At 44.1% G+C, this 14,204-nt stretch overlaps 1 protein-coding gene across 2 annotated transcripts in view; it reads left to right on the forward strand.

Moving 5' to 3' along the window:
- The window catches only part of camkmt (calmodulin-lysine N-methyltransferase), a 295,734-nt gene that overhangs the window by 214,280 nt on the left and 67,250 nt on the right, over positions 1 to 14,204 (forward strand). The window contains exons 5-6 of one of the 2 annotated variants that reach the window (XM_055639630.1): positions 2,492 to 2,561; positions 8,595 to 8,658. In XM_055639630.1, the coding sequence (XP_055495605.1) occupies positions 2,492 to 2,561; positions 8,595 to 8,658 (134 nt within the window). The remainder of the gene's footprint in view (positions 1 to 2,491; positions 2,562 to 8,594; positions 8,659 to 14,204) is intronic. The other variant, XM_055639631.1, reaches the window with a different exon arrangement.

A 14,204-nucleotide genomic window follows, 5' to 3' on the forward strand; every position in this document is an offset into this window, starting at 1 on the left:
CAGCCCACACGCGTGTGGATAACCGCGCACAGACATTAGCAAAAGAGATGGGAGGAACGGTGGCACAGGAGTAGAATTGCTAGCTTAATGTGCCAGTGACTCGACTTCGATCCTGATTACGGGTGCTGTCTGAATGGAGTTTTACGTTCTCCCCATGACCGCGTGGGCTTTCTCCGGGTGTTCTGATTTCCCTCCCACACTCCAAAAATGTACAGGTTTGTAGGTTGATTGGCTTTGGTAAAATTTGTAAATTGTCCCTAGTGTGTAGATTAGTGCTAGTATATGGGGTGAACACTGGTTGGCGTTGGCTCGGTGGGCTGTAGGGCCTGGCTCTGTGCTGTATGTCTAAAGTCTAAAGATGTAGTGAAGTGATCCAGTAAACTATCTTTAATTAAAACATTGGCAATTATTCAGTTTTAAATTGGTATAGTATTTTAATAGTTTACTTTAATACATGCAAAATGTAGTTATTTTTACTTTGTGTTTGGAAAGGATATTTGTGAGTGATAAGATAACGTTACTAATTGTGTCATGCCTGATATTATAAAGTGGAGATAGTGCGAGTTTTCATTTCAAATGGTGCTCTTTTATGGATTTTGGCTTGACAGCTAAATAATCCCACATTAGACACTCTCTCTTTCACAATTGAACTGATTTCAATTAAAATGTAACATTTTGAGCAATCGAGTAATAGTAGAAGTTGCCAGGCCCTTTTTGACGAAGTGAATCCCTTTTGGGCTTTTTGTTGCAAAAGACGATTGCTTGATTGGATGAAATAGACAAGTCAGTTTTTAAATGTGTCTTCGTGAAAAAGAAGTGTGCACATTGCAGTCACTTACTGTCAATTCAGGCCCTTTAATAAGTACGGATATGGTTTGTTCAAATCCTTACAAGATTTCTGTATGTCTGTTTTTTTGTATATTGACATTTTACATTTTCTGATATGGTCATTAAATATGTAAAATATTTTTGCCTATGCATTTCCTTTATTTTAGCTTTATTCTCACTGTCAGTATTCTTACTCCTCTTGCAAGAGCTTATATCAAATATGTTTGCTGTGTCAAGTAGCAAAGATATTTGATACAGGCTCCTGTAGGAGCAAAATTGGCAATTGTATCTTCTAGTACGAACTTCAGTTAGGAAGGCCCCTAAGTTTTACCTCAGTAACATACTGGGTTAGATGACCTTGCTGGATTTCCATTCCCAAGTGGAGGGAAAAAATGTGTCTTACAATTTCTTGAACTTGAGAGACCTTGACTGGAAGATGCTTGTGGATGGCATACGATGAGTATAATGATGGGATCAGGATAAGATATGTTTGAGAAAGCTTACTTAGTGTCAAGGATCATGGATAAACACTGACAATTTGGTTGAAGTACAGAAAAAGTGACTATATGTAGGACATATATGTGAGACCATAATGCACCAAGATTACGATTAAATGCATGTTGGGGTGAAGAAAAGGAACAGTTTTTTAACTTTTTCTGTATCTTTCTAGTTATAAAAACTACAAATAATTAAATATCTGTGGTCCAGCTGTTCCCCCCACCCCCTGGACAATGCTGAGCAAAGGTCCCGACCCGAAACATTGCCTATCCATGTTCTCCAGAGATGGTGTCTGACCTGCTGAGTTACACCAGCACTCTGTGTCTTCTTTTGTAAACTAGCAGCTGCAGTTTCGTGTTTCGACATTCTTCCAAATGAAAAAAATATTGATTTATAAACTGACATCGATTGAAACTATCCAAGAAATAGGTTTGAGAATGTTTAATAAATCCAAATGAATTAGCCAACAGTTATTTACTTAGATTCTGCACAGATCTAATGGTTTGAGCTATGCACTTCAATTCAACACATCCTAACCTGCACAGTTGGAATAAGTAAATCCTTTCAATTAGCTTTCCAAGGTGATGATCACATAAGATAGAAGTAAAAGCAGTTATCAAATTAACACGTATAAAAAGAACACTTATCTGGATCATTTTCTTTCCAGACTTCTTAGATTTTCTGCACTTTGCTGAACCACTGAATCTATTTGCTTTGGCATTCTTTAATTACAGTCGTTAATTATTGTGTTGCACAAGTATTTGGCTGAAAGAAACATTCCGACTCCTTCTGTCCCTCTTTTGTTTGACATTTCCTCGCTGATTCACTGCACCATCGCAGGAGGCACAATCAGGAGACAGAGCCTCTTGGGGGAAAAAAGGAACCTTTTCAGATTTGCAGCACAGCAGTGTTAGTGTTGCAGTGAACACTAATGAGAACCCCCACCGCTTAACGTGCCACACATTATTTTTTATATAATTATTTTTAAAAAGCAATCGACATGTGGTGGCCCAGTGAAGCAGCAAGACTTCTGCCTTTCATAGCTTTGTAACTTCCTGCTTGTTGATGTGTCTCTGCAGAGGTTGAATTGTGCTGTAATGTATATCCTTACAAAATCATGTTACCTCATTTGCAACTGGTTCTATAATTTCCTTTTATTTAAAAGTTATTTGTTCTGCAGAGGCCTTGCAGTTTGTGAACTAGGGGGCGGAATGACATGCTTGGCTGGTCTTATGGTAGGTGTGCTCGATTCTCTTCTTCCTCCGCACTCCCCCCCCCCCCCCCCCCCCCCCCCCCCCCCCCGCCCCACCCCCCCCCACCCCACCCCACCCCCCACCCTTCCATTCAGAAGTGAATAAAGAAAGGAGAGGAAAAATGTGTTGTGAAGATTCTAACTGCTGGGTTGTAGGACTGTCATCTGCATCAGTTGAGTTCAAGCGGTAACGTCTTGAGAGACCTTCTGGATTGACTTGCCTTTGTGCCGTATTGATTTTGACCATTGTTTTAGATGAACAGTAACATTTTGGCGTGGAGAACTCAATATCCCTTTATTGTGACATTGCAGGCCCCAAGAAGAACTACTTTTATCGCATTTCATCTGACAATATATTTTGTCCCAAATACAAAAAAAGAATCATCAAGAAAAAAAAATCACGGAGCACTATAATGTTATACTCACTGTTTTGCTGTATTGTTCTATCAACAAATATGATCCAGACTTCCTCTAATTAAATTCTTTTAACGTAAAATAACCATTCTGAAGTTGTTAGTCCTGCTTTTCTTAAGCTCTGAGTTATTTGTTGAGCAGATATTATGTCCCATTGCCTTTGCATAAAAAAATAAAACTCTCCAACTATAAAGAATATTGTTGCCCTGACTGATACTCAATGCACTTGTCTTGCTCATGTAAAATATGGCCAGGTGATTGAGAAATAAGGGAATATGTCACGCACTTATTCCATTTCTCTATCTCTTGCTCACCCTCACCAATTCACACTCTCTCATTCCCTCTCACACTCCCTTACTCCCTCTTGCTGCCCCTCACTCCCTGTCATTAGTGCCCTCCCTCTCTCTCAATGACGTACTCTCATTCAATAGCTCCCTCAAGCTGCTTCACTCCCATTCCCATGCTGTCTTACATGCATTAGCATCACAGAAATGGGGCCTTTGGCCCTCCACTTCATACATTGACCTGTGGCCCATTTACGTTAATTCCCTTTGCCCACATTTGGTCTGTATCCTCCGTGCCTTCTTATTGAAATGCTGTGTAAATGTAGTTTAAATGTAGAGACCTCCACATCGTCTGACCTCCACATCGTCTGTTACCGAGTTCCAATATCAGCAACACCTTTAGCCAAAACATATTTTCCCCTCAAATGCCCTTTAAAAAACTTTTATTTCACTTTATATCTGCTCACACCTGTCTCTGATACCCTCTCCCTCCTGGGGGAAAAAAATATTCTGGCCATTTTCCCTATATAGGTTTATACGCATCTATCGGACCACCCCCTTGGACTCCGTCGCTGCAGAGAAAACAGACCCAGCCTTTCCAATCTCTCCCCATAAGTTAACGTCCTTTAATCCAGGCAACATCATCGTGAATCTCTGCCCTCTCCAGAGAAACCACATCCTTCCTATAATGTGGTGGCAGGAACAGCGCACAGTACACTCTGAGGCCTAACCAGTGTATTGTAAATCAAAGGTAGACACAAAATGCTGGAGTAACACAGCGGGACAGGCAGAATCTCTGGAGAGAAGGAATGGCCGACGTTTCAGGTCGAGACCCTTCTTCAGACTGATATCAGGAGAGGGGGCGGGACAAAGATAGAATGTAGTCAGAGACAGTAAGACTAGTGAGAGAACTGAGAAGGGGAAGGGGATGGAGTGAGGAAGCATGGGCTATCTGAAGTTAGAGAAGTCAATGTTCATACAGCTAGGGTGTATGAGGTGCTGTTCCTCCAATTTGCGCTGGCCCTCACTCTGACAATGGAGGAGGCCCATACCAGAAAAGTCAGATTGGGAATGGGAAGGGGAGTTGAAGTGCAGAGCCACCAGGAGATCAGGTTGTTAAGATGGACTGAGTGGAGATGTTTAGTGAAATGATCGCCGAGCCTGTGCTTGGTCTCGCCGTTGTAGAGAAGTTGACACCTGGAATAGTGGATACAGTAGATGAGGGTGGAGGAGGTGCAGGTGAACTTCTGCCTTACCTGGAAAGACTGGATGGAGTCGATGAGGAAAGTAAAGGGACAGGTGTTCTGTTCCTACTTCCTACGGTTGTAGGGGAAAGTACCTGGGGAGCGGGTGGTTAAGGAGGGAAGGGACGAGTTGACCAGGGAGTTTCAGAGGGAACGGACTCTGCGGAAAGCAGAAAGGAGTGGAGGTGGGAAGATGTGGCCAGTAGTGGGATCCCGTTGGAGGTGGCGAAAATGTTGGAGGATTATAGGCTGTATGCGATGGATGATGGGGTGGAAGGTGAGGACAAGGGTTTCATTACTCTAGGCATAGAATATAAGTGTTGAGCTTTACATTAGAATGGCTTCTTCACCACCTTATAGACCAGTGTTGCCACTTTCAAGGAATTATAGACGTAAACAAATGACCTTTTCTTTATCTACATTCCTTTGTGTTATATGTACAGTATGTAACATACAGTATCCCTGTTTCACCTTGAAAATGCAACACCTCATACTTATCCGGATTAAATTCCATCAACCAACTCTCTGTCCAACTCTCCAACTGATCTATATCCTGATTTAGACTTGGACAACCTTTATAGGACAAGCAATTATTTAATCATCTGTAAATTTACCGATTGTTTCTCCTCGATTCACATTCTGGTCATTAATAAATAACAAATAGTAAAGGTCCTAGCACCAATGCCTGCAATACACCACTGGTCACAGACTTCCCATCAGAAAAGCATCCTTATAAGAATTACCCTCTACCTGCTATCACCAAACCAACTTTGGATTGAATTAGGCTGCTAATCGTAGATCCCATGTGCATTCCTCTTCTAGATATGCCTACCCTTGTCAATTAAAATCCATGTAGATAATGTCTACTACTCCTGCTCTCTGTTAGCTTCTCAAAAAAAACTTCCTTTCCTTGTACAAAGCCCTGATCAATCCTATTCCTTAGAAATTTCTCCAATAGTTCCTCTACCGCTGACATGAGATTTACAAGCATTTAGCCACCTGGCTTATCCCTACTGCCCTTTTTTGTGAAATAAAAGAACAACATTAGCTGTTCTTCAGTTTTCTGGTACCTTGTCTGTGTTTAACAAAGGTGCAAAATTCTCCATCATGTGCCCAGCTACTTCTACCTTGTTTCCCATAGCAACCTAAGATAGGCCCATCCCTGGTGTTTTATCAACCCTTATGCATCCCATGACATCTCATATCTCCACCTGCTTAATACTGACCTGCTCCAGATTAAACATGCATCCCTTCCTGAACTCACTATCTCCTTCATGAATATTGTCTGTCTCCTTCGTGAATATAGATGAGAATATAGATTAGGAGTATTCAGTTAGGACCCTTCTGTCCTGGGCCTCCTCCACTGTGTGGGGCCACACACAAATTGGAGGAACAGCACATATTTCGCTTGGGTAGCTTAAAATCCAGGGGTATGAACATTGATTTCTCTAATTTCAAGTCCCTCTCCCTCCCCCCTACCTCACCTTAGTCTGCCACTGGTCGCATCTATGTATCCATCTTGTTATCGTACCTTCCCTAGCCAATAGTGGGCCATTATAGACACCACCCTTCCTGAGGTTATCTGTTGCCAGCCCTCATTGGTTCTGGTCTTTTCTCGCCTCCAGTTAATTTTAACCCCCCCACCCCCCTACCTCAACTTTCAGTCTAAAGAAGGGTTCTGATCCAAAAAGTCACCTATTATTTTTCTCCGAAAATGCTGTCTGAACCGCTGAGTTACTCCAGCATGTTGTGTCTATCCTCATCTACATTTCCTTTGTTGCTAATAGGATCCACTCTTTCCCTGACTACCCACATGTTCCTGATATACTGAAAACATGTTTCATGATCCTTCTAAATCTTACAACCAAAATGTCTGCTTTTTGCTCTTCTTTCTTAGGTTCTCGTCTACAATGTTCCTCATGACACTACCTCTTACTCGCCTAAACCTGCCATATATTTCCAGATCAAACGTCCAATATCTTTTGTCATCCAAAGTCTCAAATTGTACAATTTTTGCCTTTCATCCTGATGCTGATTCTGATCACTTTTAAAAAAGAATTTCACTTGTCAGTGCATTTTACTTTCATTTGCCTCTCATTACTACCTGCTCCCAGTCATTTTTCGCCAGGTCCTCACTTGCGCTGTTGAAATCAGCCTTCCCTCTTCATTTCAAGTCCTTAACTTGAAGACCAATGTTATCCCTTTCCATAACTGCCTTGAAACTTGCAGAATTAAGATTGCTGTTCACAAAATATTTCCCCACCTACATTTCCACCACCGCCCCAGTTTTACTTCGTCTTAGGTCGAGCATGGCCCCTTTTCTACTCAAGCAAAACACAAAGTGCTGGAGGAACTTAGCAGGTCGGGTGGCATCTAGGAAGGGAATGATCAAGCGAGATTTTAGGTCCGGGGCCCTTCAGATTCGGTTGGGGTTGAGAATCTGTTCCGACTAGCCTTCTCTACACTTATCTCATAAACCTCTCTTGGAACCATTTAACAAATTCCATCCCATCTAAGTCCCTTGCACTAAGGCAAACCCAGTCAATATTTGGAAAATTAATATCCACATTACTATAACCCTATATTCTTGCACTATTCTACACATTTCTTGCATATCTGTTCCTTTAATTTCCACTGTTAATGTGAAGGTCTATAGTCTAACCCCAGCAAAGTGATGGCCCCTCTTTCATGTCCAAGTGATACCTGTGGGGTCTCATTCAACAATCACCCTAGGATTTCCTCTCAAAGTGGTGCCATTATGTCCTCCCTAATAAGCAGTGCAACTCTTCATTTTTAATCCTCCTCTGTCATGCCTGAAACTTCTATATCCAGAACATTAAGCTGCCAGTCCTGCCCTCACTCCACCTTGTTTCAGTGATTGCAATAACATCATAATTCCAAATACTGGTCCATGCTCAAATCTCATCTGACTTATCTGTGAGACTTCTTGTATATGTAGTTGAGTTTGCTAGACCCTCCCATGCTCTCCAATCTGCCTCTGTCTGCTCTGCCCACTGAACTTTATCTATGTTTGAGGTAAACTACTGTACTTCCCACACCAATTCCAAATTAGTTTACATCCTCCTAAGTAACATGAGCAAACCCCCCTGCAAGGATATTAGTCATCCTCCAATTTAGGTACAATCCATTACGCTTGGCCTAGAAGTTATCCCAATGCTCTAAGTCTCTAAAGCCCTCGCTCCTGTACTAACTCTTTAGCTTTATCTATCTTATTTTTCAATTTCTACCCACACTAGCACATGACACAGGCATTGCAGAGGCCTTGCTTTTTTAACCTGCTGCCTTACTCCCTAAACTCACTCTGCAGGGTCTCATCCTCATTCTACCCGTTGACAGTAGCAGTGTACGATACATCACTGGCTGTTCTGCCTCCCCCTACAGTATGTTCTCATGCCGCTTTGTTTTATTCGATTGGTCCCTCACTCACATTCTTACACTCCCATGCTCGCATTTATTTGCTCACGTTTATTTATTTGCGTTTATTCCCTCGTGTTTGGTTGCTTGCATTTACCTGGTCGCATTTATATTCTTGCAGTCCTGCAAGCTCTTGCTTTCTTTCGCACATTCTCGCTATCAAGTGTACTCTCACTCACACTTTCACTCACATTATTTTGCTCTCGCACACGTGCCTGTACGTACATGAATGTACACAGTACCCTTACAAAGCCATCAACCTCCAATGCAAAGTTATGTGAAGGACATCAGGCGGACAGACAGAGGCAGGCTGAAAGGCAGAGTGACAGCCTAGTATGATGGCTGTAGTAGATAAACAGAAGCCTGCAAATGAAAGCCTCTCAGAATACCATCATCCACTGTCACAATCCAATTACTGAACAGAATGATAGCAAGATAGAGGCTCCCGCAAATGGAATGATAAAAGTATTGACTGATTTGATTGAATGATTAAAATAATGCAGACATAAAATGAAAAAAGATTGAAGATTGTTACTAAGAAATAGGTGAAGAAGCATGATACTGAAGGCTTGTCAGTTCTGTCTTCACTTCTACACAAGACAAGCATATTTGCTCATCGTTCAATGCTTTTTTTTGCAGGTTGCTATTTCTGCAGATGTCAAAGAAGTTCTATTAACTGATGGGAATGAAAAAGCAATCAGAAGTATCCTTATTCATGCCTCTCATTTGAAAACAAAAGTTTTTTTTATTGCTTATAAATTACTAAAGTTGTACTGTATTGCTTTTCAACTTAAGATCAACAGTGTAAGACCTGATGAATTTTTGGAGCTCACGAAGTTAAAAGGGAAATCCATAAATACAGGAAATTTAAAATTATAAATGAAATCTCTTGTAAATTACATTTGTCACACCCAAAGAAGTGGCTCATTTTCCTCTTCAGGTATTATTTGATGCTCTCTGCATCTCCCATCAGTTGTGTTCTTCTTTCAGGTATGCTTGTCATTCATCTCCATTTAGCCAAGAATAAATCTGATTCATCTTATGTCAAATACGTTGAGTCACGGATGCTTTTGATGGTAAAGGAGCACAACCTGAAAACGGGAATCTTTCATTCATCTCTCTAAAGAGCCTGTCCCACTTTCGCGACCTAATTCACAACCTTTTTTATTTGCGAACATTTTTCATCAGGCTAGAAAAAACGCCACAACCTACTTGATGCCACAAGTACCTACGATTAGCATCACAGACTGCTATGACCTACCTACAACCTCCTAAGACCTACCTACGACCTCCCTACGACCTCCTACGACCTCGAGATGACCATGCTGCGAGTATGAGTCAAGGGCAAACTCGGCAGAGGTCGTAAATTAGGTCGTGAAAGTGGGACAGGCCCTTAAGCTAGAAACTTTCCATAAACTGTTTACTCCAAACTTCAAGCAACAAATTTCATTGCACCCTGGTGTGTATGACAATAAACTAACGTTGGTCTCAGACAATTACAATTCACTGGGAGACTTAGCTCAGTGCCTCTTCTGGGAATCTTCCTCAGTCTTTCAACCCTGTCTGGGATTGACAGTACTGTGGCCTCACTTCATTTGCCTTCCTCTTATCGCATGGCAAGTTTCCAGTAGGATTTCTTCCATCATGTTGCATCTCCCTTCAAAGTCTCGTTGCTTTTCAGCCATGCTTCCATTCATCATTCCAACTCTGTGAGAATTATTTCATTATTAATGTATAATTAGTTTCCAGCTTTTAATTGTTCAGTTCTCTTTATTTGAAATACATTAAACAGGAAAATCCTTTGGTATACAGAAAATACAGGCCACATTTCTACCCACATTCCCCAAACCAGCAGCCAGAGACAACTTCACTTGTGCTAGCTGTGGGAGGGTCTGCCTGTCAAGGCCAGGCCTAATCAGCCACAGCAGGAAATACAATCATGGATAAAACATTTTCCTCTCCAAACAGAACTACATCAAAGCCGTACCATCAACTCTCGCAGATGGACGCATGCCAACAAGAAAGATTTATACTACTCATGTCCAACATCCACTTCCTTTCCGTAAAACTACTTAGGGGTTTCTAAAAGATGTTATCTTAATGCAAGTTGCTATTACCAAGGTAGCATGGCTGGTAGAGCTGCTGCCTCACAGCACCAGAGATCGATTCGATCCTGAACTCAGGTGCTTTCTGTGTTGAGCATACATGTCCTCCCTGTGACTGTGCGGGTTTCCTCCAGGTGCTCTGGTTTCTGCCCACATCCCCAAAGATGTGTAGGTTAATTGTCAAATTGCCCCTAGTATGTAAGGAGTGGATGGGAAAATTTGGGTGAATAAGTGATCAGTGGGCAGCATGGACTCGGTGAGCAGATAGGTCCATTTCCTTGCTGTATCTTTAAAACTAAACTAAACTAAATTAATTGATTGCCAAAAGTGCTGGAGTAACTAAGTGGGTCAGGCAGCATCCATGGAGAACAGGGACACCGTCTGATTAATTGTTTGTCCATTTGTCAAATATGGATCTAGTGATCACACAGCACCACAAGATATGGGTGAGAAACACCCAATCAGACAAAGATGTAGAAGACATAAAATTCTGGTGTAACTTAGTGGGTCATACAGCATTTCAGGAGAACAAGGAGAGGTGACTTTTCATGTCGGGAGCATTCCTCAAGTCCCGACCTGAAACATCACCTATCTACGTTCCTTAGAAATGCTGCCTGACCCACTGAGTTACTCCATCACTTTCTATCTTCCTTTGTAAATCAGCATGGGAAATTCCTTGTTTCTACAGACAAAGATGTAGCCAAGCAACCCAAGACCTGAAATTAGGATGTCAAATGTGCACTTCAATCTCACACACAGCTTGTTCTTCAGTATGAATAAGCTCAGAATTTATCATTACATTGGAATGAAATCGACCAAATGAAAATAAACTCTTTTGTTTTCTAAAATGATAAGAATTAAGTGGAACCAAATGGATATTTGAGAACAGTATAAAATAATGACGTAATTATTAATGAGCATAATTCAACAATTCCTGTTTTTAATTGTTCACAATTTATAGAAAATGCATTAAACAGCAAAATCTTTACAAAAATTAACTTTGATTTGTTCCCTTGTTAAATTTGGAACTTTGGCCCATTTTAAAGCATTACATTTCTCTAATGGGAAAAATAGGATGTCTGTGATGGTGGTATACTTTTTCTCATAATAATTTGATACGGAATAATTCTAACGGTCAACCAATCAATCAATCAATCAATATTTATTACATGTCATTTGAACCTCATTGAGGCTCAAACGAAACTGCGTTTCCACAGCCATACAAACAAAGACAATATCATACAGACATGCACACAATTCAATTTACAAAAACATCCATCACAGTGAACCCACTGTGATGGAAGGCAAAGTCTTTTCTCTCCCCTGTTTTCCATTTCTCTCCCGATGTCCAAGCCCCAGGCGGGCGATGATAAGTCCCACGGCCACTTTAGGCCGCGCGGGGCGATGTAGGGCCCCGCTCCGGGTCGTTCACGGCCATGAACCCCGTGACTCGGGCTAGAGAAGACGCGTTGCGGGAGCTCCGGAAAGCGGTCTCTCCACCCGGACCCACGCGCTCCCGATGTCCCGTCAGTCCACAGGACCTGCGGCTGCAGCTGGAACCTCTGGGCTACGTGGTCGAGCCGCAGCAGCGAGTCACCACCGCTCCCCACGCTCCGATACCGGCCAGCCCCACGATGGTAAGTCCGCAGCTCCGCAGGCTCCGTGACTGGAGCCCCCAGGTCGTTCAGGCTGGAGGCCGCTCCCCGGTGCTAGGCCCCAACGACAACGGAGACCCGACAGGAAAAAGGTCGGGTCTCACGTACAGGCAAGAGATTTAAAAAAGTTTCCCCCTTCCCCCCCCCCCCCCCCCCACCACCAACACAGTTAAAAAAAACAATTAAAAAACACAAACAACTACATTTAACAAGACAAAAAAAAAAAAAAAAAGACAGACAGGCTGTAGGGGTCGCTGCAACAGTGAGTCGTGCCGCCTCTGGACGGTTCAGTATTTAGGAATATGTGCGTTCTTTGTGAGGTACATTGACTCTTCACATTGCTGTTCCTCCTGTATCGTGCAACTACAAAGATGCAAGACATGTTTGCATTGATTTCTCCTGATTCCTTGATGATAAATGATTTAATTTCAGACCAAGTTCACAATTACGGCTTCTTGAATTAATTATCCTTGTTTTTGTTTAGAGATACAACATGGAAACTAGCCACTATTGTCCATGCTTTTGCCCACTGAGTCCACGCCGACCATCAACCGCCCATCATATCATATCTATCTATATAGTTTTAAAACCCTGTTTGCGTGTGTGTTTGTGGGTGTCAGATTTGGCCTTTGATTCCTTGGTCCGCCAAAACCACACGCAAGAAACTCCGAGATTTTTTCCATTTCGCTAGCCATTTCACTTTTACATTCACTCATCCACTCCTCATTACATTTAGACATTTTTATGCACACAGTTTTTAATAAAATCCCCCCCCCCCCCCCCCCCCCCCCACTCACTCATTTTGTCGCCGCCTGCTTGCCAGCTGCTTCCGCTCGGCTCTCCTCCAAAAACGCCAACATTTTCCCCAACGGCTGCTGCCGCCTGGCGCTCATCCGCTCCACTCCCCCTCCCCCAGCCCGGCTCTGTCACGCTGGCTCAAGCCAAACATCGGCGGTTCTCCAGCTGCTTTTCGCCGAGCGGGGGAACAGCCGATCTTTGGCTTGAGCCATTGCGACAGCGCCTGCGACCATGGCCTGTCGGCCCGCAGCAGAGTCTCGACGGGCGTATGCAGCGTTTCGACGGGCGTACGCAGCGTCTCAACGTCGGACGCAGCGTCTTGACGGCATACGCAGCGTCTTGACGGCATACGCAGTGCCTTGCAGGCGTCACCTCGGTATCATGCCCGCCCACCCACCCCCCCCCCCCCCCCCCCCCCCCCCCCCCCCCCCCCCCCCCCCCCCCCCGTACTCGGGTCTGAAGCACATTCGGGGACCAGACCCAACGGGTCTGCACTTGGTCTAGTATACATATTAAAACTGTGTGTGTGTGTGTGTTTTGTTGCCTGTGAAACGTATCTCAGATCGGACCCCCGCTGTGTGTGTGTCTGTGCGGGGGTGGTTAGTGTGTGTGTGACGTGGCAGGCTCCTCTCCTGAATTCCATAGAGCTGCCGACAGCTTTCGTGCATGAGACGAGCACGCTTCATTTCCAGAACATTCTGAAAGCGTGACACACACGGTTGCATTTCGCGCTCTCTATCTCTCCCCCTCTCTCTATCCCCATCTCTTTCTCCCCCCTTGCTCTCTCTCCCCCCCGTCTCTCTCTCTCTCCTCCCCTCTCTCTCTCTCTCCCACTTTCTCTCTTCCCCTTACTCTCCCCCACCCCCTGCCCTCCCCCACGCTCCCTCCCCTAAACCCCCTCACCTCCATCCCTCCCCAACCCCCTTCCTTCCACCCATCCCACCTCTCACACTCCCTTCCCCCCCTCTCCCCCTTCCCTACCCCTCCCTCTCTCTCAGCCCCCCTCTCTCCCTCTCTCTCCCCCCTCTCTCTCCTCCCCTCTCTCTCTCTCTCTCTCTTCTCCCATCTCTCTCATGCCTCCTCCCCCACCCTCCCCTCCTCACCCACCCTCCCTCTCCTCCTCCCATCCACCCCCTCTCCCTCTGTCTCTTGACCTTCTGTCTCTGCCCCTTTCTCCCTGTCTCTCCCCATCTCTCTCTCTCTGCCCTCACTCTCTACCCCCCCCCCCCTCTCAGATTCAGATACAGATTCAGATTCAACTTTAATTGTCATTGTCAGTGTACAGTACAGAGACAATGAAATGCAGTTAGCATCTCCCTGGAACATAGCGACATAGAATATGATTTCAATAAATAAATCTATTTACATGTGTACAGTCATAGTATTTTTCCTGTGGGAGGAGTGTCCGGGGGGGGGGGGGGGGGGGGGGGGGGGGTGATTGGCAGTCACCCAGGTACATTGCTGAGTAGTGTGACAGTCGCAGGGACGAGCCTGCGAGTTGGGGGCTATGTGTCAGTGGATAGGGCTGTTAAAAGGAGCAAATGAATAATATTAATATAATATCAAGGGGGGTAGTTAGCATGTGTGCGGGAGGGTAGTTAGTGTGTGTGACGCAGCTTAGATCGGACCCACTGTGTGTGCGTGTGTGGGTAGTGTGTGTGCGCGTGTGTGTGCGTGGGGGGGGGTGGGGG

This window comes from Leucoraja erinacea, chromosome 8, assembly GCF_028641065.1.
Source record: "Leucoraja erinacea ecotype New England chromosome 8, Leri_hhj_1, whole genome shotgun sequence".
Taxonomy (NCBI): Eukaryota; Metazoa; Chordata; class Chondrichthyes; order Rajiformes; family Rajidae; genus Leucoraja; species Leucoraja erinaceus.